Below are 24,255 nucleotides of genomic sequence, written 5' to 3'. Positions count from 1 at the left end.
AGAGGGGGAGACCCTTGTTTCGACTCTGGTGGGGGAGTGGGCGCTCTGGGGACCTCTGCGGGAGCAGGAGGAGGAATGTAAGGAGGGGGGGTTAGAAGGGTTTCGTCCAACTCTTCTTGCTTTTTCTTTTGTTTAGTTTTTATTTCATTCAGTGGGTAAAGTCTAGCTCCCGGTCTTTCTAGCCACGCTTCCGCATATCGACTCTCCTCCGGGTTAAGGGGTTTTTTATTATTAACCCAGAGGTTTAATTGCTGTCTTACCCAATCTTCTTCTGACCCATAGACTGGCCAAAAGACATTTTTAGAAATTTTCTTCCCTCCCCATATCTTAGTACAATATTCTATCATCTTCTGCTTATCTTTCCCTAGAGTTCCAGGGAAATATCTCCAATTGTCTAAGATATATGCCAGAGTGTTGGGGCTCTTGCTGTATTGAATGATTATACTGAACTCTGAAGCAAGTGGAAAAATACTGAAGAAATAAGACGAGGTTACGGCCAGAACAGTGGGATGAAGAAAAAGGAGCAAATTGCAGATGTTTGCTCAAAAGCAAGGCCAACGGGACGTGATAAGAGGAGCTGGGAAACCGCAGAAAGGAGCCTACGTGCCAGAGAAAGCAGAAACAGAAATCTTCCCAGTAAACAATTGTTAACCAATCATATTATTATACGCTTGTAAAATAGCCAACCACATTATTGCACGCTTATAGAATGCCTTATAAAAGTCTACCTGGTTTGTACAATAAACGGATCAGATCTTGAACTCTGTGAGTATTTGAATCTGACTCCCGCTCGCCCGAAATGCCCGCAGCATCTGGTGACCCCCGACGTGATCCGATGAGGGTCGACAGGATCGGTTAAAAGTCAGGAAGATTCATTAAGGATCGTGTTACAAGCTGCGGAGCCGGCGAGGATCCTGCTGCCAGCGGAGAGAGAGCTGGGCGCCCGAAGAAAGGCGGAACGTGCACGGCTGACCGGTGAGTCAGGAAATTTAAGCAGGATGGGAATCACTGCATCAGTGGTGGAAAAAGCAACTGTAGACAGTTTGATGAAACTGGCAGAAAAAACTGAAACGCCAGTCTCACGGCAGGCAGTAGTTGATCTGCTATGTTGGAGTCGCCGCCGTGGTTACCTTGCTTCTACGCAAGATATATATAATAATGAAACATGGAAGAAAGTAGGAGAGGACTTATGGGAATCTGTGCAAGTTGGGACTAAGGGGGTAAAGACTTTGGCTCGCACGTATCGAGCTGTACGGGGTATGGTCGCGCAATTACCACCCTGGTGTCCTGAAAAGGAACAAGCGGCGAGCGGCGGCGTGCGGCCCGGCAGGCCCCGTCCCGGCCGCGGTTTCTCTCCGAGGCTGCACCCCCCCTCCACCCCCCCCCCCCGCTCCGATCGGCGCCATGGCAGTGCAAGCGGCCAAGCGAGCTAACATCTGGCTGCCCCCAGAGGTCAATCGGATCCTTTATATTCGGAACCTGCCGTATAAAATCACAGCGGAGGAAATGTATGATTTATTTGGGAAATACGGACCTATTCGACAAATCAGAGTTGGAAACTCTCCTGAAACAAGAGGAACAGCTTAAGCTTCTCAAGGAAAAATACGGACTTGATTACAAACCCCTTCCCCCCCCCAAAAAAAAAAAAGAAAAGAAAAAAAAAAAAAAAGAAAGAAAAAAAAAAAAAAAAAAAAGAAAAAAGAAAAAAAAAAAGAAAAAAAAAGAAAAAAAAAAAAAAAGAAAAAAAAAGAAAAAAAAAAAGAAAAAAGAAAAAAAAAAGAAAGAAAAAAAAAAGAAAGAAAAAAAAAAAAGGAAAAAAAAGAAAAAAAAAGAAAGGAAAAAAAAAAAGAAAAAAAAGAAAAAAGAAAAAAAGAAAGGAAAAAAAGAGAAAAAAAGAAAGAAAAAAGAAAAAAAAAAAGAAAGAAAAAAGAAAAAAAAAAGAAAGGAAAAAAAAAAAAAAAAAGAAAAAAAAAAGAAAAAAAAAAAGAAAAAAAAAAGGAAAAAAAGTGCTTCAGATGTCACCTACAAGAAATGCGTTTCTGCTTTGAACTAGCTTTTGACCCTTTGGGAGTAAACTATACGGCTATAAATCAATCATATTGGGGTTGGTTAGATAAGAAGTATAATGACACGAATTTTGGCTTTAGTGATAACTGTACCTGGTGGAATACTACACTTGTTAAAAATATGTACAGTTGATTTACCGTTTAAATGTATCAATTTATTTACCTCAACAAGAATTGAGGGTGGTTGAGGGATTTATTGAAACAAGGTCTGTCTATATTGTTGTTTGTTACTCTTTTGTTACTTTTAGTGCCTTGTCTTTTACAATGTTTTCAGAGCTGTGTGGAACGCAGTATTAATGCTGTATTTAAAAAGAAAGGGGGAGGTGTTGGGGCTCTTGCTGTATTGAATGATTATACTGAACTCTGAAGCAAGTGGAAAAATACTGAAGAAATAAGACGAGGTTACGGCCAGAACAGTGGGATGAAGAAAAAGGAGCAAATTGCAGATGTTTGCTCAAAAGCAAGGCCAACGGGACGTGATAAGAGGAGCTGGGAAACCGCAGAAAGGAGCCTACGTGCCAGAGAAAGCAGAAACAGAAATCTTCCCAGTAAACAATTGTTAACCAATCATATTATTATACGCTTGTAAAATAGCCAACCACATTATTGCACGCTTATAGAATGCCTTATAAAAGTCTACCTGGTTTGTACAATAAACGGATCAGATCTTGAACTCTGTGAGTATTTGAATCTGACTCCCGCTCGCCCGAAATGCCCGCAGCACCAGAGGGGTATTCTTAGGTACAATGGGTACCCTTCCCATGGGAGTCAAAGGCTTGCTGCCCTTCGCCCCCATCTTCTGGAATATCCACAAACATACACTCACTCGTTATATTCCAGGAAACCCAATCCCGCCTGAACGGCAAACCCGCGAACAAATTCGCAATATACTTACGCGTCCTGCGTCTTCGTCCGGACTCCCGTGCACAGAATTTTTATGGGATTTTACCGGTTTCTCCTTTGCTCATTATTCTAGAATTTAGGTTCGTAGGTAAGGTTGGAGTAAGCTGTTGGTCGCGGGGCTGCGAAATGTCGCGGGGCGCCTCCCCGGAGGACCAAAGCCCACCGTTCCTTTTCCAAGTCACGGCACCAGAATTGTTATAAATTGAGACCACAATAGATCATAATCCAATTAAAATTTTTATTAATTATAGCAAGTAGAATATGAGCAAAACCAGCGCTGGACAACAGGGGAGTCTGCGCTCCGCCAACTGCCGTCCTGAGCAGTTCAAACAGTCCCTTTTTATACCTTTTTTTTTACTTTCGTGTTCATGAAGTAGTGGAGGTGTTGACCCTTCATTCATATGCACAAGCGGCATCCTGGACACCTGGCGGTTATCTTATCTTTCACAAGCGGCATCCTGGACACCTGGCGGTTATCTTATCTTTTGTTGCCTAATCTTTACATTGGGCTTAACATAAATCTTAATAAACAATACCCTAGTCCATAGTTTCTTATAGCCTCCAACTCGCTTGGGTGGCTTTTGTTGACCCCTGCCCCTGGGGACGGCTGGGGTTTCCCCTCTCTTGCCTGGGGAGGCTGCTGGGAGAAGGCGTGCCCCGGGGCATGCTGGGAGCTGTAGGCCTGGGACAGCCCCATGGCCATGTTGTCCCCAGGGCATGCTGGGAGCTGTAGGCCTGGGACAGCCCCATGGCCATGTTGTTCCCAGGGCATGCTGGGAGCTGTAGGCCTGGGACAGCCCCATGGCCATGTTGTCCCCGGGGCATGCTGGGAGCTGTAGGCCTGGGACAGCCCCATGGCCATGTTGTTCCCAGGCATGCTGGGAGCTGTAGGCCTGGGACAGCCCCATGGCCATGTTGTTCCCAGGCATGCTGGGAGCTGTAGGCCTGGGACAGCCCCATGGCCATGTCGTTCCCAGGGCATGCTGGGAGCTGTAGGCCTGGGACAGCCCCATGGCCATGTTGTTCCCAGGGCATGCTGGGAGCTGTAGGCCTGGGACAGCCCCATGGCCATGTTGTTCCCAGGGCATGCTGGGAGCTGTAGGCCTGGGACAGCCCCATGGCCAGGTTGTTCCCAGGGCATGCTGGGAGCTGTAGGCCTGGGACAGCCCCATGGCCAGGTTGTTCCCAGGGCATGCTGGGAGCTGTAGGCCCGGTGCTGCAGGGCAGCCATGTTGTTCCCGTGGCATGCTGAGAGCTGCCATTGCCCACCCTCAGCCTCCCAGCAGCCATGTTGAGCTGGGCAGGCGCAGCCTGGGCTGGGCTGGGGCCCTGCTGGGGCTCTGCCCTTCAGCGGCAGAGCTGGGCGCTTCTCCTCGCTGATGGGATGAAGTTATAAAGAATCACTAGGAGAGGCTGCAGCTACGGCAGTGATTAACTCCACCTATTGAATTAGCTCACCAAGGGGTGGCAAGCCTTCTGAGGCAGCTGGGCTATAACAGTAGCCAAGGGAAGTGGGGTAACGCAGCGTTGCCTTCCAAAGCATAGAGCACAGGGAAGAGATGAAGTTCTATAAGAACAAGTAGAGTGCAGGTGCCCCAGGAAAGTTCATCTGAAGTTCACCAAGTTGTTGACCACCAGCGCTCTCCAAAGACCCCATTAAAGACCCCCAGGAGCAAAGGGACATAGGCAAGTGCCTTATGCATATGTAAATAATTTTGAGGAAGTAGTTAGTGCAAAGTACATCTTCCCATCTGAACATGCCCAGAACGGACCCTGAGGGGCTGGATATTGACCGGTGGAGCGTGCTGATGGGTGGTAGCTTGTTTGTTTTCCCTTCCCACACAAAATTCCATTTTGTTTTGTGAGTAAGCAAAACTACATATTTCAATGCGTTTTCTGGATTGGTAGTTTTTGCATAACACATACGATCTCCAGGTTTAAACACTGGTGCCAGAAAACCCCAACAAGAACACGTGCCTGGAATAAGGCTTCGCGCTTCTGGGGTAGACCGTGGTTCTATTTCACAACTCACATCAAACTGTTCATGAACAATTCCTGAGGGGAGTATTCGGATAGGGTAGGGGATTTATTTCCCATGTTTCAACCCTATTATCTGGTTTGGACGAGAAGCATTCAAGGGACCAAGGCCATACCCCATTTGATAGGCATTTGAAATGCCAGCCTGGGGATAACATGCCTTCCTATTTGTGGTGCACGGATTCACCGTGGGGTCTCAATACATACTGGATCCCCCCTTTGCCAGGGGTCCAGATCCCCTGACCAGTAGGCAGCTGCCTGAGGGGCCCACCAAGACTTCTCTGCTAAGCTGCTTTCCAGCAAGGTGGCCCCCGCCTGTGCTGGGGCCTGGGCTTGTTCCTCCCCAGGGGCTGGCCTCAGCACTTGTTGGACCTGATGGGGTCCCTGCTGCGCCCTTTCTCCAGCCAGACTCGGTCCCCAGCTGCCAGCACACCCACTGTGGTACCAGACACCCCTACCCCCCATTTTGTGGGTGCCAGCGGTGCCCAATGCCAGACCATCCCCGCTGGGTTCAAACACTGAGGGTGATGCAGCCCCAGCTGCAGGATGGATGGATGAGCTCCATAGATAGAACCATGGATAGAGAAAAGATTGAACATTTCAGATGAAGGGGCACGCCAGGGGTGTCCCAGCCCTGCACCCTGCAAGCTGCCCACTGGCAGGGGAACCCATTGCTCTTGTGGGAGCAGCGCTGCCACCACGGGGGCTTGCAGAAACAGACACAGTGGTGCCGGCAGTCGCATCTCCACCAAGCCTTTGGGCAGCCCCACAGCTGGGAGCAGCCCTCCTGCAGGCACAATCCTGCCCAGCACGGTCCTGAGGCTGCCTGCCCACGTGCCCTGCCCATGGGGACATGGTGCTGGGGCCTGGGCTCTGCTGGGGTGCTGCTGCCTGGCCCCACGTGGATGGTGCTGCCCAGGCCCATGGAGCTGATTCTGTCTGGAGTCATGGGGCTCCTCTTCCTCATCCCCATTGGGCTCCTTCTGCCCACCTGCACAGGGCTGCTTCTGCTTGTCCACATGTCCTCCCCTTGGCCTTTGTCCCCATCTGCCATCTTCTCCATGTGCGCATCTGCCCCCAGCAGCTCTACTCGAAGGCCCTGGAAAAACCCTCTGGGCTCCAGCAGCCCTGGATAGAGCTGATCCTCTTTCCTGCTGCTCCTCTTTCCTGGCGGGGGGGAGGGAGAGAACTGTGGGGTGGTGGTGAGCGTGGTGTGTGTCCCACTACAGACCGCCTCTTGCCACTTGGCCATCATTACTTGCAGAAACTTTTGGTACTGCCTGGTTACTATGAGGGTGTCCTGGACGATATGGATGAGCTCCTCGGTGAGGTTCTGTGTGACCGTGGCCATGGCTGAGGGGCTGCTGGGCTTGGCTTCAAATCGATGGGGCTCTACGCACTGTCCCTGCCGTCCAATGGGGAATTCCTCATGCTTTGGCATCCCTGCCATCCACAAGGAATTCCTCCGCTGGCAACTCCAGGGAGAGGGCCTGGCCAAGGGCAATTCCCAGCTTCCTCACTGGCACCCAGGTTGCCCTGATGGACCGGGAAGGTGCAGAGCCGGGTAGTGCCACTGGCTCTACCATCACACCAGGCCAGTGGTGTGGGACACAGTAGCGGGAGCCCGGGGTAGAAGAGCCGCTGCATGACAGCGACAGCAGCAGGGCCTGTGCAGACTGGTGCTCCTTGGCAGAACATCTGCGCTCGCCCTGCAGTAGAGGACGGGGAAGAGAGAGAAGGCTGTTGCCCTGCAGTGCTCATGCACATGTGCAAGCCCACGTGTGCAGGTCCAACTTCTGTTAGTGAGGACTGGCAGGTTTCTTGGACAGACACTGGGAAGGCAGTCAGGTGTCGGGTGGCCTGAGGATCCTGACCTCTTCTTCCTCAGCCAAAGTGCCACGAGTCCCAGAATCACGCAATGGTCGTTGTTGGAGGGAACCTCTGGAGATTATCGAGTCCAACGCCCTGCAAAAGCAGGCTGTGCTAGAGCAGGTTGCACAAAATCATGTGCAGGTGGTGCTGGAATGTTTCCAGGGCCTCTCTGGGCAGCCGGTGCCAGTGATCTTAAGCTGGAGTGCTGTGCAAGGGTCCCTGTGCTGGTGGGGGGCAGTGCCTGGGCTAGCTGCAACATCAAGGCACCGCAAAGGGGCAAGGAGATGATGAGCACAACAAGCCCATGCCACGCTCCCTGCCTCCCCACATGGCAGTGCCTGTGCCCAGGTCCCTGATGGCTGTGGAGGCCACCTGGCACTGGGCACCCTTTCCCCTGGCTACCCGGAGGCTGCCTTAGGCTCTCTCTAGTCCACTCAGGCCCCCTTCTGAGGCCTTCGTTGCACCCCAGACCCCTCTGCAGAGCCTCAAGCCCTCAAAAAGACACCGGACTGGGGGCCCGGTCCCCTAGTCTCGACCATTCCACTCGAGTCCCCGCGGCACCCCTCCATAGGGGTCTGGTATGCCCCAGGCCTCCGGTTGCTCCTCTAGCGTGGCCGCTACTACAGCCAGAAGGCAGCCAGGGAGGGGGGCAACTGCCGAGCAGCAGCAGCAGCAGCCTCTTTGCTCCCACTCAAAGCTCATGGCGCTCCCGGCAGCCACTGCAGCCGTAAGCCTGGGCTTGGAAACATGGTGCAGCTGTGAAAGCAGAGCAGCCTGGGGAAGCCCAGGAACTCCGTGGCGTGAGCAAAGGCCCCAGCTCGTGGATTTCCCCTGAAGCCCAGCTGGCCCTGAGAGGCCACTTTCAAGCTGGCTTGCGCCTCGTACAGAAGCCCACAGGGATGCCAGCAGGAGCCAGCCTAAGGCATTCTCTGCTTCCAACTGCCACCCCCAAGGCCCTGAGCCCTCCTATGACCTGCCTTCCTTCCTTCCACTGTTCCCTCATGCTTCTCTCGGAGCAGGCAGAGCTTCAGCCCTTTGCGGTGACCCTTTGTGCCCGACTTGGCAGCCTGCCTCCTTCGGCAGGTGCCGGCTCTGGAAGTCCTTGCCTCGCACAGGAGACTGCAGTGCACTGGCGCGTGGTTAGCCATGCCAACGGAAACACTTTATTGCAAGAAGGCAGCCTGCTGGGTTCTGCCGTTGCGAGGAGCGTGGGCAGGACAGAGCAGGCCTTTGTCACTGAGGCTGCCTTTCGTCAGCAGGCATTGCCCCAGCAGGAAACGGTCGTTGTGCGCTGCAGCCTGCCCTGGATGCTCCTCATCGTGCTGCTCCAAGCTATTTCGCTCTTAGGTACTGCAGGAGCTCCTGCAGCCGAGTAAAGAAGTCCAGCAGCTTCTGGACTGGAAACGGGCAGGGTGGAAACCGGCTCGATTCTGTTGGCCTTGGCCTTGGCCTTGGCCTCTGAACGGGGGTGTAGGTGAAGACTGGCTGTGGCCTTGCAGTAGTGGTTACTGCTGGGCGCAGGCCCATCTGCGCCAGGATCCAGTCGTAGAAGTGCTGGGTGGAGGTGTAGACTCCGGGCTTCCTTGCTCTCGCACAGCCCGTCCCCCAGCTGGTCACGCCAACAAGCCAGAAGTAGTCGGCGCTCTTGTCTTGGCACACGAGAGGCCCACCGCTGTCCCCCTGCAGCACAGGAGAGAGGACGAAGGGGTTGTTGGGTGGCCACCGTCAGCCCGGTGGCTGGCTCCTTCTCTCTCACGGCACCTGCCAGAGCTGCATTCAGTGGCCAGCCAAGCTCTGTAGAAGCTTGCCTGGCAGGGGGCGGTGGGCCTGTAAGGCAGGGCTCGCTCTCACCGCTCTTCACGGTGGTGGTGAAGGTGTGTCAGACGGCTGGGATGGTGGAGCTGTGGGCTGCCAGGGGCACCGGGCGGGCCTTCTGGGCAGCGTGCCAGGCCTCTGGGACAAGGCGGGCAGGCCCTGGGCAAGGGCTTGCCCATGGGGAGGGGCGGGTAAGGCCCTCAGCGGTGGGGACCCAGCCATGGGAGTGTGAGTGGCCAGCAAAAGGCCGTGATGGCGCACGTTTGGGCGGTTGTGGCGGGGCTGCCTGCGCTGCCAGGGCTTGGCTTGTAGCACGCTCCTACCTGGCAGGTGTCGATGCCGCCCTGCGGATAGCCAGCACAGATGTTGTGGCTGTGGATGGCCCCCCTGTACCAGCCGCTGCTGTTACAGACCCTGGCATCAATGAGGTGGACCTGGGCCTCCTGCAGCGCGTATGCCGATCCTCCAGCTGTGAAGAGCACAGAAAGGAATGAACACCCAGCAGCTCATTGCCAGTTCTCCTCCCCCGTCTGGCTGAAGCCCTCCCCCGGGGCTTGGCTTTGCATGCGGACAGGCGCTGGACCGCTCTTGCCTTTCTGCCTTGCTCTGGGTCAATGGCGCCGGCCCCTCTCTCGAAGAGAGAGGCTTACGCCCCCACAGCCTGACTCTGGCTTTCGCCTCTGCCGTCAGGAAGCGCATCCTGCTTCCCCAAGCTGGCCAAGCTTGCACTGGCGCCGCCACTGCGTTTGGGCCACTCACCTCTTGCTTTCCTGGCACCCCAGCCACTGACGTAGCAGGCTGTCAGCTCTGAGACTCTCAGCGAGGCGTCGGGCACACAGGCAAGCTGTACGTAGCTGTTGCACTGGACAGGCTGGTCCAGTTCCAGCAAGGCAATGTCATTCCTCTGTGTGACGTTCCAGTAGTGCTGGTGAACCAGCAGCCGCCTGACGGCGCGCACCTGAGCCTCAGGGCCCAGCTGAGTCAGCTGGGTAGCACCGAGCACCACGCGCAAGACGGTGATGTGCCTGGAAGGCAGATGGAGAGAGGGCTCAGAGGGAGCGCAGCCACGTGCTGCAGCAGCCCGGCACTTGCCCTGCCTTCTGCTCGACGAGGGAGAGAGGCAAGCAGCGCTAGGGAGGCTGCGACTGCCCTCGCGTGCCTTGGGCTCAAGCAGTGTCGAGCGGGAGGCTGCTGGGAAGCAGTGGCACGAGCCCAGCCTTCTCCTGAGCAGCCTCTCGGCGGGGCTCCGGAGTGCCCAGGCACTGGGCGTACTGCAGGGCAACGGGACGGCAGTAGCACGTGCTGCTGCGCTCAGGGCACCTGCTAGTGTTGTGGGGCTAGCCCCGACCCCTGGTCCTCCTTACCTGACCTCGATGAAGCAGTGGGCTGCTGTGAGGACCCACTGTGGGCTGATGAGGGAGCCCCCGCAGATGTGCGCCGTGCCTCCTTCCACGAGAGCCTGGATGCTGACGATCCAGGGCCAGGCCCCTGGCTGGGCATCTGTGCCACCCACGACGCGCGACATGCCGTAGTGCAAAGCCATGGGACGAAGCCCGCAGCTCCCTCTGTAACCAGAAACTCCTTACTGTGCTGCTGGATGGCTTGCGCCGTTGCGGCTGAAGGCCAGCCGTCTTCCCTCCCCACAAGGCATGGCCAGACGGGCCGAGGAAACCCGTGGGGCCAAAACCCGCTCCCCTCGCCCCGCTTTCTGCTTCAGCCCGTAGACGAGTTGTGCCGGCAGCCTGGCTGCTGTCAAGGCACTGAGCCTCCCACATGGCTTTCAGGAACCTGGGGGGTGGCCATGGGGGACAAGCAGGCCCCCTCCAGTGAAGCCCACAAGGCTTGCCCAACTCCCTCCCAGAGCCTCGGGCCACTTACCCACAGCTGTCCCGTGTGCCGTGCACAGGACAGCACACGGCCAGCAGGACAACGAGGAGACGCAGAAAACCCATCGCTGCCAGCGACATGTGGCAGCTGCAAGGACGAGGGCTTGTCGCCACCAGTACGGCTGCTGACGTACTGCCCGCAGGATTCCCGTTGCCCGGGGTTCCCTTGGACGTGGGACTGATGTCACAGAGTGCCTGGTTCCGGGTGCTGGGCGTGGTGGTGTCGGGGGGGCGGGGGGGGAGGGGAGGGAGGGGAGGCAATAGGAGGGGTCCCAAGCAGGAGTGGAGGCAGAAGCTGGGATCGCGCACCCCGACAGAGCCTTGTGGAATGCCCTGTTTGCGCCATCAGGGTGGGCAGGCCCCATGGCAGGCAGCGGCGCCTGGCTCCCAGCTCTGCCTTCTAACAGCTCACAGGACAAAAGCGAGCATGGCCTCACAGCCTCTTTGGGAAGTTCCCTGCCGCCCTGCTCTCCGCAGCCCCATGCCACCAGCTCCTTCCCAATAAAGAGACGCCAGAGAACGGGGCTACTACAGGCAGCACGCGCATGCCTGGGTGTCCAAGAGCCAATGTCTCTTACGGCTGCGGCTGGCAACAGTGCTGGGCAAGCCAAATAAGCCAAGCGTAGCCCAGCAGTGTCAACCTTGCTGCACAAAGAACAGTGAAATGCAGGTGCAGCACAGTCCTCGCTGGCTATGTCAGTGACAGCAACGCCCTCTGGCAGGCCTCGTGTCCTCCTTGCTATCCATGAGTCTGATTGCAGTTCTGGGCGCACACTGAGCAGGGCATTTGTGGCAAGGACAAGCAAGGTGAAGCTCTCGAGAGACAAGGATGCTCCTGCTCTTAGCCGTACGTGCCATTGCTGTCCATGGCTTTGGTAAATCCTGCATCAGCCTTGTCTCAGGAGTCTGCCTTCTGCCACTGCCTGGGGGAGCCTTGCTCACTCACATGCTGGAGTGCAGCAGAGAAGCAGGATCCAGGCACGTGCACTGCATTTAAAGCGCAGCAGGGCTAGGTCCGTGGGGGGCGAGGGCAGTGGCTTGAAGCATGGCAGCCTCAAAGCTTGTGAAAGGTGCGGCAGCTCCCTGCTGCCACCCTGGCTTGTGTGGCGAGGCATAAGGAACACAGCGGAGGGAGCAACTGGGTCCCAAGGAGGAGGAGCGGGCAGGCTCTGCCTGAAAGTTGAAGAGCTGCTCTCAAGGCGCTTGAGGCGCACAGGGCTTCCTAGGCCCCAGAACTGGGCCTCCAAGCCAGCGGGCTCAAGGCTGCTTTGTGTTTTGACAAGGGACCTGCTTCTGCTTGGCCCCATGTCCTCCCCTTGATCTTTGTCCTCATTCGCAGTCTTCTCCATGTGCGCATCTGCCCCCAGCAGCTCCACTCTAAGGCCCTGGGGCCACCCTCTGGGCTCCAGCAGCCCCGGCTAGAGCTGCTCCTCTTTCCTGGCAGGGTGGAGGGAGGCAACTGCAGGGAGGTGGTGTGTGTGGTGTGTGTCCCACCACAGGCCGCCTCTCGACACTTGGCCATCATTTTTTGCAGGAACTTTTGGTACTGCCTGGTCACTGTGAGGGTGCCGTCAACGATGCGGATGAGCTCCTCGGTGAGCTTCTCCTTGACTGTGGCCATGGCTGAGGGGCTGCTGGGGGTGGCTCCACATGGCAGGTGCTCTACGCCCTGTCTCTGCCATCCAATGGGGAACTCCTCATGCTTTGGCATCCCTGCCACCCACAAGGAATTCCTCCTCTGGCAACTCCAGGGAGAGGCCCTGGCCAAAGGCAATTCCCAGCTTTACACTGGCACCCAGGTTGCCCTGATGGACCAGGAAGGTGCAGTGCCGGGTAGTGTGGAGTGGCTGGAAGACAACGGACATATTATGAGCAATGCAGACCACGTAACGTTGTTGTAATAGCAGGCCGAGCAGGCCGCAGCTGTAACAAGCTGCAGGTGTTGTGAAGGACATATGCAAGGCCAAGGGAGACAAAGAGACTGTGTATTCGCAGAGAGATAAGGGAGCTGGACAGAAAGGTGAGTAAAAACAGGACGCCTGCACAAGGGGAGAGCAGCGTGTGGGCGCCACACCAGGACTAATCAAATGGAGCGTGATGCCGCATGGACAACAGCAAGGTGGCAAAAAGACGCCAGAGGAGACTGATGTAACCAAGCGATTAAACAAGATAAAGGACCTCTATGGGTCCCTAGCAGATCTGTCCACCCTGCATGTCAACTCCAGAAGAACGGAGAAAATATAGACGACAGCTTTACCTCCAACCAGTCTTCAACAAACTCCGTGTAGAACTTGAGCCAGTCCCATCCACCATAGAAGATGTGCTGTTGACAGCAGCGAGAAGACAATCATTTGGGCCACGAGCTTGTAATGTTGTGTTGAAAAGATTTTGTAATACCAAAAATGCTCTTTGCAGAAACTGTAGGGAACCAGCAGCAATAATATTAAGTTGTGGTAACTGTAGACAGATTTTTGTTATATATTGTAGCCGCTTGCGAAATGCTTATGTTTTGTGTTTAAATTGTCAAAACAGCTTTGCTAATAGTACTTTTGAAAATGTTTGTAGGGAATTTCTGAACCTTAAGCCAAATCAACATTTTCCAGAAATATGGATGCCAGAAAATTTTGACAGCAGAAGTGAAGCTATCTCTTGGTGGGCCGTGACCAAAGCCTTAACTGTTGTTTTAGCTACAAAGAAAACATAAGCTCTTGGTTTGTGGTGCTTGTTTTGTCAGTTGGGAACAAGAATTGCGAGTTAATGACATTGCTTGCTTTGATTATAGGGCTGGTAGGAATAATCAGCATGCCCTCACAAGAACAGTGTGGGCTCCTGCCCAGCCACAAATGACCATGTGGGTTACCTGGGCCAACATGACAGGGCAAGGTCCATTTTGCTTACCGTTAGCTACCCCATCTGGCCCATTCCGTACCTGTTTGACTGGGGTCCCTTTAAACCATATGAAGGAGTCTGGGCACTGGAAAACAGGTAAAATATACTCCGACTACCTCAACCAAGCAACAAATGACTTTTAGACCATCAACAGTGGATCTGTGCAAGCCGATTGGTGCCAATCACTTGGTATTCCACGAAAGCCCTTGGGGGCTCAAGCGTTCAAAATTGCTCAGGGCCGGAATGTTACCGGCATGGAACCTCAGGAGCTTGACATCTTAGGATCTATGCCAGGAAACTACTGTTTGATTTTTGGGTTTTACAAGAAAGACATTGACTCCAGTAATTTTAGGATCCACAAACCAAGAAATTACAATACTTGGATTGCCCCTGGGTCCCCCTGGCATTCTAACATCACCGGTTACTCTAACAATTGGACTTGGCCTGTTTCATGGTCTGGCAAGACAAACGAGAAAGCAAAGATGTTGCCTCCGGGAGTATTCCTCGTTTGCGGAGCTGGTGCCTGGCCCGCCGTACCTGCAAGCGCACAGGGAGGACCATGCTACTTTGGCAAACTAACATTATTTGCCCCTAGTATCCATCAAATGCTTAACATAAGTAACAAGTTTAAACGCGTCAGACGTAGTGTATACCAATTGGGACCTGAATGTAAAGATGATGTTGAGTTGTGGGAACGTCCATCTGTCATTTCAGCATCACTCTTTACACCACAAGTTGCTTCTGCCAAGGCTCTCACTCAGTTGAGACGGTTAGTTTGTCGGACAGGAAAACAAATTAACATTACCTCCAAAGTATTAGATGAGCTCACCACTGATGACAACAGTATACGACATGCTTTAATACAAAATCGAGGTGCTATTGATTTTCTGTTATTAGCACAAGGACACAGCTGTGAGGATTTTGAGGGAACGTGCTCCGTGAATCTTTCTGATCATTCTGAGTCCATTCACAAAAAGCTTTTCCAACTGCAAGATAATACGAAGAAACTCACTGTTGTTGAAAATCCTTTCGACGGTTGGCTTAAGAGATGGGGAATCACCGGCTGGTCGAAAACCCTATTGATGGATGGGTTTCGATTTTTTGTTATTATCTTTGCTGTGCTTGTTATCTTCTGTTGTATTTTCTCCTGTATGAAGAAAGGTTTGGAATCAGTTGTTGATCGAGCCTGGCTTGTCCAAAAAGAAAAAGGGGGATGTGATAGGGGAATTCCTGACAGAACAAGGGCATACTGTACCCTTGCAGGAGTTGGACATCCCTAGCCTGCAGATTGCAAAGTTACTTTGAAAATCTTGTACTGTCCTTGAATAGGCAGAATAATGAATAATGAGTATTGTACAAGAACAAGGCCAGATGCCAAGCAAGATATGAAAACCGCTAGGTTAGCACATCCTTATTAGGCGCTTGCAACATGACAGCCAATCAACAAGTAACGTGAATACGTAATTGACAACCAATCAACAAATGGCATGAATACGTAATTGCTGCTGCGTGAACAGTGCATTGGAAGTATAAATAAGACAAAGTTGCTGAATAAAGGAGGACAACATGTAGCCATATTGGTGTAATTGCCGTTACTTGGCTGACTCCTTTCTGGGATCCTCTTTAGCTGCCCTGCCCCTCCTCAGCGCTTACGGCACTGATGTCACAGCTCTGTGGTGGCACAGGGGGCTCCTGCTGCCCGCGCCCCAGGCGGTGGGCTCTGGGGTCCATGTGGGCTGCAGCACCTCAGGTGTGGCACCAGGGCCAAGAGCAGGCTTGTCACACGGACACCGGTACCCAGGGATGGGAGCCCTTGTGTGGGAAGGGTTTGCTGCCCAGCAGAGGATGCTGGAGGGGATGGCAGGGGGCAGCAGAAGGAGGAACGAGGTTGCCACCACGAGAGCAAAGGCTGCAGTGGCCAAGGCCAGGGGGAAAAAGGCCTGGGCTGTGCAGCCCTGGCAGGAGAGGGCTTTGCTCTCCCAGGTGACTCTGTAGCACCATGTGGCCTGTGCCAGAGGTGAAGCTCATCTCCAAGAAGGAAAAGCTGCTGCTGCTGCTGCCGAGCAAGTCCCTGGGGGAGGCCAGGCTGTGATCCAGCCCCCCTGTGGCTATCCTGCTGGTGGCATGCCAGCTAGAGAGCAGCTCTGCAGAGAAGGACCTTTGGGTGACAGAGGACAAGCAGCTGAGCATGAGACATCGATGCACCCTCATGGCAAAGGCCAACAGCTGTGGGGACGGTATTAGGAAAAGCATCGCTGCCCGATGGAGGGAGGTGACCCTTCCCCTCCTCTCAGCACTGCTGCGATGGAGAGACGGGACGCTGCTTGATGCAAGCAAACGTCCATTTATTGTACACAATCATGAGTTTATATATGTTATCAGAGGCCACGTGCCTTAAACTGATTGGTTCTTTAAGCTAAGCATTACGTACTAGGCAATCCCTAATTGGGTAACAACAAACAAAGGACACTTTCAGTAAGTTTTTACAGTCATCAATTAACAGCAACTTGTTACTTCTCCTTGGTGCCATCTTTCCTCATCTCCTTATCTTTTCTCTGCATGACTCAACAGTCAGCATTCTGTGGGTTGTTATCTATTCACCCTCCTTGTCCTCCCAGGGTTTGTGGCCTACAAGCTCCAGGACATTCCTCTCAGCTAACTGATTGTTACTTATGGCCCTGATTTCCAGGCCCCCTCCTGCAAGCACTACTAAGGCCACATCTGGAGTGCTGTCTAGGGCTGGGCTTCCCAAGGCCAAAAAATCTGTTGACCTACTAAAGCAAGTTCTGCAAAGGGCCACCAGGCTGCTTGAAGGGACTGGAACATCTTTCCCAGGAAGAAAGGGTGAGAGATCTGCAACTGTTTAGTCAGGAGAAGAAAAAAAATCCTTGTGAGGTTCTTATGAATGTATACAGAGTTCCATCTGAACCCAAGAAAACACTTTTGACTCTGAGGATGATCAGCCACTGGAAGAGTTGCCAAGAGAGTTTGTGGAATGTCCATCCCTGGAGATACTCCAAACCTATCTAGCCAAGGCCTTGAACAACCTGCTTGAGCTGACTGTACCTCGGCTAGCACATTTCACTGGATGATCTTGAGAGGTCGCTTCCAATGTCAACATTTCTGTAATTCTGTGAGTATCAAGAGGAAAAGTAGACAGAAAAAATGAACACCACATACCCTTTGAGCACAAAGATGTTGGGGTCCCTGAAGAGGACCCAATCTGGAGAAGGGCAAAAGTGTGAGGAGAAAGGAGCAGTAGAGACGTTCTGTACCATCAACCCCCTCTTTGCTATCCCCCCAGTGCCTCCATGGCTGTGGGTGTGTAGATGAACTGGGAACAATGGTGTAATTTGGCCCCTGGAGAAACTGTGAGGGGCATCGTCTTTAATATTTTGGTCCTTGTTTCTCACAATCAAAATCCGGTTGAATTAGCAATAAATTAAGTTGATCTTTGGAAAGACAACACGCCATTGGCTATGACAGTGATGGGTTAATAATCTCTCCGTCTTTATCTTGACCAATGAGCATTGCTGGTTTATTTTCTCCTTTGTCTTGTGCAGTCAGGGGAGTGGATGAACAGCGGGGGACTGACTGGCCACTGCCTAAGGTGAACCCACCACAGGACCACATCAGGACTGCTATGCCCAGAATGGGCTCTCTAACAAAAAAAAGACCCTGACGCATCGGGGCAAGTCCTGCAGATGCCAGAAGAATGGTTGGGGCCTCGAACGCATTATGGACAAGGACACTCAAAGTTGGGATTTTATCTGAGAAATTGTTAAGAGTGAGAGACTGGAGTACTGGACCCAGGCCATCTGGTGGGACCTCACTCAATGGCCTGTATCAATATTTCTAAAAACACAGCCATGAGCACATGATGTGGCTGAAGGTGTCTGACCACGCCATTGGCTGAGAGACCAACTGTGGCAAGAGCTATGGGACATGTGTGGAACAAGTGTCAGCAGGAAACTGGCTCCCATTATATTTCAAAATGGCAATGCAGTTTGATGTCACTAAGTCACAGAGGATGACAGAGGTGATGATGAAGGAAAGGTCCCTTTTTGGGGCTACGATGTATGACCGCAGATGGAAATGAGCAGTGTTTGGGACTTCTTGAGGAAAAATTTCCCTGCCACATCTTCCCCAAGGTGTCCAAGGTACCTGGCACAGACCAGGCTCCTCAGTCCCACTCCTTTGGTGCCTCGCTTCATTCACCATGACCCCTGGGTCTGCACCAGGACCACCCTGCTCTGTGCCCCCACCCTGCACACTCACACAGCTGAGCTCTCACTGGTGTTTCCCTCTCCCAGGCCCTTCCCAGCCCAGCCCCCCCCCCCAGCTCTGCCCACCTCCCCTGCCCTCTCCCCAGCCCAGGCAGACACAGCAGCCCACGCTGGGCTGGCCCCATGCAATTGCCCACCCAAAGGGGGCTGCAGAGCTCTGGGCACTCACCCCAATAACCCTAACAAGGGCACAGCAGATGCTGGTGGGCAGAGAGGGGTCTCATCCTGCCAGTCAGCCCCAGGGCTGGCACCAGCCATGGCATGAGGACACAGAGGCCATTGCCTCCCTCTGTCTGCTGCTCTTCTCTCACAGGGACCCTGATTGCCCACTCCTGACAGCCCCTCGGGGCCAGTCCCTGTCCCCAGCACCAGGCTGCTGGCCTGGGGGCTCCCCAGGCACCTCCTGCTGCACCAGGGACACAGCAGCCTGCCCCAGCTGGGGCATACACAGAGACACCTGCTCTTGCCCAGGGATGTGGTCTCAGGCATGGCCCTGAGCAGGCGGTGCTGCTGTGCAGGGCAGCGGTGCCTGAAAGCCCAGGGAGATGGTCCCAGGCACATCCCTCTTGGTCACCCACCGTTCCCATGGGCACTGGGCACCCACACGCCAAGGCTCAACACAGGCCCATGCCCTAACGTGTTGCCCCATGCCCTCCTCCCCTGAGCCATGGGGAACCCAAGCCCAGCAGCACGCTCCTGGGGGCAATTCCTTCAGCCTCTTCCTGAGCTCAGCTTTGGAAGAAGAGCCAAACCACCAGACATGGGCACTGAGAAAACTGCCTTTTATTACAGAGATGTGAAACAGAAACCAGGCGCATCATCCTCGAAGACACATGTTTAAAGGCTGCTGGGTCAGACAGTCTGGGCTCCTGCCTTTCAGGAAGTGGAGTGGATGCAGACATACTGGGACAAACAGGACTGTCTCAGATAGAATGCTAACAGCACGGGAGGTTCCACACATTAATTAAAAATTCCTTCTGTATATATGTAAACAGTTGATGTCTGCTGAGAGACACCTGCCTGCCTCAGTTTCTTCAGTGCACCCTTGAGCTCCTGGTTCCTCATGCTGTAGATGACAGGGTTCACTGCTGGAGGCACCACCGAGTACGGGACTGACACCCTCAGGTCCAGGGATGGGGAGGAGGTGGAGGGGGGCTTCTGTTAGGCAGATATGGCAGTGCTGACAAAAAGGGAGATGACGGCCAGGTGAGGGAGGCACGTGGAAAAGGCTTTGTGCCATCCCTGCTCAGAGGGGATCCCCAGCACGGCCCCTAAGATCTGCACATAGGACAGAACAATGGAAAGAAAACAGCCAATAAATAAACAGGCACTAACCTCAATAAGCCCAAACTTCCCTAAGGTAGGTGTGTAAGCAGGAGAGCTTGAGGATCTGGGGGATTTCACAGAGGCGGTCCAGCACATTGCCTTGGCAGAGCAGCAGTGAAAGCGTATTCACAGAATACAGGAGACAATTGAGGAAACCACCATCCCAGGCAGCTGCTGCCATGTGGACACAAGCTCTGCTGCCCAGCAGGGTCCCGTAGTGCAGGGGCTGGCAGATGGCTGCGTAGCGGTCATAGGCCATGACAGTGAGCAGAGAAAACGCTGCTGAAACAGAAAAGAGAAAGAGAAAGACTTGGGCAACACATCCTGCATAGGAGATGTCCCATGTGTCCCAGAGGGAGTTGGCTATGGCTTTGGGGAAAGTGGTGGGGATGGAGCCCAGGTTGAGGAGGAACAGGTTGACGGGGAAGAAGTACATGGGGGTGTGGAGGCAGTGGTCACAGATTACAGTGGTGATGATGAGGCCGTTGGCCATGAGGGCAGCCAGGTAGATGCCCAGCAAGAGCCAGAAGTGCAAGAGCTGCAGCTCCCATGTGTCTGCCAGTGCCAGGAGGAGGAAGTGGGTGATGGAGCTGCTGTTGGGCATCTGCTGCCTCTGGGCCTGGGGACTGTCCATGAAGGAAAATATAATGAGCTGTTAGGGAAGACTTCTCTGATCAAAACCTAACACCTTTCTCAGAGAAAGCCCACTGAAAGGGCCTCTCTGCTTTTTGGAAGACCTTGGGCAGGTCCATCTCAAGAGTTGGTTCTGACTGAGGGAGCTACAGGAAGCAGGGGGTTCTGCTGTGGGCTCTGGAGGAGTCACTCCTGCCCTATTACAACAGGTAATAGGAACATGGGGTGACAGAAGATTAAATCCACTCATGGCATCAAAGGGCTTTTCAGCACTGTCACCTCCAATTCACCCCACCACCGAGTGGAGTTTAGGGGATTTTTCTCTGTGTATTTTGTTCTGGTTGCCCCACCACAGCTGAGGAGTGGTTTTGGCACTGTCATTCCTGCTGCACTCCAGGTGCCATCATGTGGATCCTGAGAGGCAAAGAGGCAGTCCGTTTGTGCAGACTGAGGACAGCCAGGCTGTCCACCCGCCCTGTGCAGGAGCGGGCTGGAAGCTAGGACCATGCGCGGCAATCAGTTAGCTGAGGGGAATGTGCTCGAGCTTGTCTAGACAACAATTAACATGATGAGGCATGTTTGCAGAGCACAGGGGAGTGGGAGACGGATGGCGCCAAGGATGGCGCCAAGGAAAGGTAACACCTTGCTGTTAATTGATGAAAGTGTCCTTTGTAGTTAACCACCAATCAGGGATTGCCTAGTCTGTAATTCTTAGCTTAAAGAACCAATCTGTTTAAAGCACGCAGCTTCTGAAAACATATATAAACTCGTGATTGTGTACAATAAATGGACATTTGCTTGCATCAAGCTGCGTCCCGTCTCTTCATTCGCCGCAGCCCATGGCTTTGTGTTTCAAGGAAGAGCCAGTGAGAGTGGAGGTACCTCAGTGAACACATGGAACTGCTGGGGTGAGAGCAAGGCAGGGCAGCGAGATGGTGCCTACAGCCTGCACGGAAACAGGGGCAGTTGTCCAACCATGTAGAACAACCTGCGGTGGAGGTGGAAAAGGTTTTTAGCAAGGCTGGAAAGCCTGAAGAGAACCCAGCTCTTTGTCCCCTTGGCTATGGCAGCTGTTTCTGACACTGAGGCCTGTGAGAAGACAAGTTGTCCTCGTGGCACAGGGGCATCGTTGCCTCCTTGCAGCCCCACCGGGAAGCTGGACGTTGTTGTGCCATTGTTGTCCTTAACACGGCATTGGATCCCCCACCTTCCATGGTCCCCAGGAAGAGCCCTGAGCCCTCTGTGAGGGACAGCACTGACCTTCCCACAGGCTGAAGGTCATGGCTTGGCCTTTCTGCTTCATCAAGCAAGCAAGCAAGCAAGCTAAGGCTTTGCTCAGCAGCAGAGCTGCCTGCACAGCGCCTTTGCCTACCTGCACTCACAGCCTCCAAGGATGGGCTCTAACAGGGCCATGGGGAGGCTTTCTCGGTCATGGCCCTCAGCGGGGATTGTTAATGCTTCCAGGGACTTTGGGGTTTGCTCCGGACTTGGTGTTCTCGAGAGGTTTCTTCAGTCTCCTCCGAACACCTGAAGTCCACAGCACCACAGACACCCTGGGCTCATTACGAGGCAGAAAGCCCTTGGGAGCCCTGTCTCCTCCATCAGGGACACCTGGTCTTCAAGTTTGGCTTGTACACTTAATGAGGTAAGGTTCAGCAGTACAGTGAAAGAGAAAGGCAGGTAATGAGCACTTTGGAGAAGTGATAGAAGGCTTTTCCAGTTGCTATTGATGCACAGTGTCTCCTGAGGAGGTGCGGACAGGTAGGGAAAGCAGTTCCTGGAGCTCAATACTGTGTGGACAGTCTTGCTCTTCACGTCTCCAGCCTCACTATTTCAGCTGAATATAGCAAGTTCTTGGCAATAATTATTGGCTACTTGTAAACAGAACTAAAAGAGGGATTGCTAACAGGGAGTGGTGGATGGTGGTGGTGGTGAGGGGACTGGGATAGAAATTAATAAATTAAAAACACATTTCTCAGCTGTATTATTGCTCGTTCAAGCAGATACCCATGAGGTCTATTGCCACAACTGAAGAGTTGCCCATAGGGAATATTAGAGACAATACTGAAAGACAGTCCAACTGTTCCTCTCTGAACCTTAAAGCAGAAGCTACATCGGTAGAATGGGTTGGAGTGATCATAGAGGAAGAGGAGAAAGGCATCTGGAGATGAACTTCTTAACCCAGAGCTGCAAATCAGGAAACCGGGATGTCAGTGTATTCCAAATTTCTTGAATTCCATAGAAGGTCTCAACTTTCTGGGACTCATGACAAATACTAGGATGTTTCCAAATTTTTTTTATATCTGTAGAAATTCCCCCACTTTAACCTACATATACACCGCAACTGCTATTAACAACAGCACAGACTCTGCCTTCAGACGCCAGCTTCATATCTAATGCCATTCCATTTTGCACAGCTCTAGGGGCTACTCCTCACACTTCTTCCTGCAAAGCCTTCATGGCACCTGCAGGGTCCTTGGCCATCTCTTCCATTCCTGTGCATCTCTTTATCACTGCCTTCTCCAATTCAGGAGCCGCTGACCAAGGAGTAACCGAGGCCACAAGAAGGCTGATGATCTGGGCTATCATTATGACACCCATTACATCTGAGAAGCTCATAGGCCACTAGGAGGCACGTGGCCATGAAGGCGAGTTTGAGGTCCCTGGAGTCTCCAGCTTCCTTGGGGGATTGGCCATCAGCAGCCCAGCCGGTTATGGCTGCAGTAAGAAAGGCACTTGGACTCTGAGACAAAGCGTCATTTCAAATGGCCTTGGTTAGAGCCAACTCTCTACACACAGAGACAATCGTGTCAGCTGTATGCCGTCCCTTCCGAGGCCGGGAACACGGAGTTTCCAGCGTTGGGAGAGTGGTGCAGCAAGTTGTGCAGATCCTGCCTGCAGAAGGCTTATCCCACATTGTCTTCTGTGGGATCTTGAAGTGTTTTCTGCCAGGGAAACCCATTCTAGTCATCACTTCTCGTGTTCTAAGAGGAGATGTTCACTTGGGAGTTGGTAACTGCAGTCCCAGGTAAAGGTAAGGGCGTGGGGTTGGCCATTCACCAGCAGCTTCCTGCAGATTTCTTCTTCCAATATGGCTTATTCTGCAACCCAGGGACACACTCAGCACAGCACAGCCTGAAGGCCAAGAGGTACGTGGAGCACAGCACAGGCCTGCTCAGGTTTCCTGTGACGCTCATCACTAACTCCTCCATGTACAATGGTCTTCTGCCCAGTATCTCCAAACCTCCTGATGAAAGTCAGAAGGAGGACAATGTCTCCTTTATACCGCTAGAGAAAGGGACCTGTACTTGAAGGCCTTGGTTGAAGGGAAAGTGGAAGATGATCCCTGTCCAACATGGTGCAAATGCTCTGCAGGACTTGTTTTGAACAAAAAGTTGGCAGGAGTGGTGAAAATTCTAGACGACAACTTTGGGTCAAGTATGGGTGAAGGTGGTAGGGTACAAAGCAAGAGAGGTCAGCAAGACAAATTGTAGCAGGGCTGAGTAGAGAGGAAGGATAACCACCAACAACCCTTGGGCAGAGCTCTTCCTAATGCAGCCCAGGATGCCATTGGCCTTATTTGAAAGGTGCAAAGCCAGGAGAAGAGAAGGTTTTTGGAACACCTAATAACAGCTTTCCCATGTGGTCTTGGGTCATATCAGCAAGAAAAGGCAAACAGGTTTACGCCTCTTGCGCATGATGGGAGGATGAGGGCCAATGGGCATCAGCTGAAGCAAGGGAAGACAATCTTTCTCCCTGTGAAGACAGTCAAGCACTGGAGCAGATGTCCCAGAGATTTGTGCCTTGTCCATCCTTTGAGCTTTTCAAGACCCACTTGAAGGAAAGCCTGAGCTACTTGCTCTGACCCTATCGCTGATCCTGCTGTGAGCAGCACATTGGCCTGGACATCTCCTGACGTCCCTTCCAGCATGAATGATTCTGCATCTCCCCTTCTCGAAAGGGGAAGTCCAGGGAAAAAAATGATCCATTATTGTATGGAAGTATGGGGAGGAAAACAAATAAGGATTTTTATTGGCCTATTTTTGGATCCCTTGAGAATTGGATATGTCAACAACTGAATATATGTGTTAACAATAAACAGCCATTTAATAAGGAGGAGAGTGAATATGCCTTTTTATGGATCCTGGGTACAGCCCAGACCGCTAATTTGTTCCCATTAAAAGAAAAGAAAAAGGATAGGAAGAAAAGGCATGAGGAAGACGAACTTCCAGTATCTCCCCCACCCTATATTCCCCCTCCTCCATCACCACAGGGTCCTGATCCTCCTCCAACAGCACCCCCCCAATCTGAGGAAGAGGCCCTTCCTAATCGAACAATGACTAGAAGTCAAACTAGAGAAAGGAGTGAGGAAAATCTATTATATCCATTAAGGGAGACTGCTATGGGGGGACCACAACCCGGAGTCAGATTTGTATCTGTACCCCTCAACTCTGGGGATGTGAGAGAATTTAAGAAAGAAATGGGGTGCTTGTTAGAAGACCCATTAGGGGTAGCAGAACGTTTTGATCAATTCCTCGGCCC

General features: G+C 53.0%; 2 protein-coding genes across 2 annotated transcripts; both read right to left on the bottom strand.

Moving 5' to 3' along the window:
* Positions 1–8,210: 8,210 nt before the first annotated feature.
* LOC129735026 (acrosin-like) lies at positions 8,211–10,334 on the bottom strand. The gene is made up of 4 exons (XM_055700408.1): positions 10,058–10,334; positions 9,435–9,718; positions 9,017–9,156; positions 8,211–8,558 (listed from the first exon to the last, which is right to left on the bottom strand). The coding sequence occupies exons 1-4, from the start codon at positions 10,234–10,236 to the stop codon at positions 8,211–8,213; spliced, it is 951 nt and encodes a 316-aa protein (XP_055556383.1). The 5' UTR covers positions 10,237–10,334.
* Positions 10,335–12,276: 1,942 nt separating this feature from the next.
* LOC129735025 (olfactory receptor 14I1-like) lies at positions 12,277–19,684 on the bottom strand. Its single transcript, XM_055700407.1, has 4 exons — positions 19,302–19,684; positions 19,090–19,144; positions 12,837–12,902; positions 12,277–12,426 (listed from the first exon to the last, which is right to left on the bottom strand). The coding sequence occupies exons 1-4, from the start codon at positions 19,682–19,684 to the stop codon at positions 12,277–12,279; spliced, it is 654 nt and encodes a 217-aa protein (XP_055556382.1).
* Between the last annotated feature and the right edge of the window lie 4,571 nt (positions 19,685–24,255).

This window comes from Falco cherrug, unplaced genomic scaffold (assembly GCF_023634085.1).
Source record: "Falco cherrug isolate bFalChe1 unplaced genomic scaffold, bFalChe1.pri scaffold_108, whole genome shotgun sequence".
NCBI classification, from domain to species: Eukaryota; Metazoa; Chordata; class Aves; order Falconiformes; family Falconidae; genus Falco; species Falco cherrug.
This window is presented reverse-complemented; position numbering and strand designations above follow the sequence as displayed.

Bases quoted from the DNA above. Each gene is read 5' to 3' on its own strand.
- LOC129735026 (XM_055700408.1), bottom strand. From the start codon at position 10,236: ATGGCTTTGCACTACGGCATGTCGCGCGTCGTGGGTGGCACAGATGCC. The intron at 9,157-9,434 runs GTGGCGGCGCCA...TCACAGCTGGAG, and splicing joins AGGTGAGTGGCCCAAACGCA to GATCGGCATACGCGCTGCAG. The intron at 8,559-9,016 runs GTAGGAGCGTGC...CCTGTGCTGCAG, and splicing joins GCGGCATCGACACCTGCCAG to GGGGACAGCGGTGGGCCTCT.
- LOC129735025 (XM_055700407.1), bottom strand. From the start codon at position 19,684: ATGCCCAACAGCAGCTCCATCACCCACTTCCTCCTCCTGGCACTGGCA. The intron at 19,145-19,301 runs GCACTACGGGAC...GAAATCCCCCAG, and splicing joins GCAGCCATCTGCCAGCCCCT to ATCCTCAAGCTCTCCTGCTT. The intron at 12,903-19,089 runs GTTAGTGCCTGT...TGCTGTCAACAG, and splicing joins GGAAGTTTGGGCTTATTGAG to CACATCTTCTATGGTGGATG.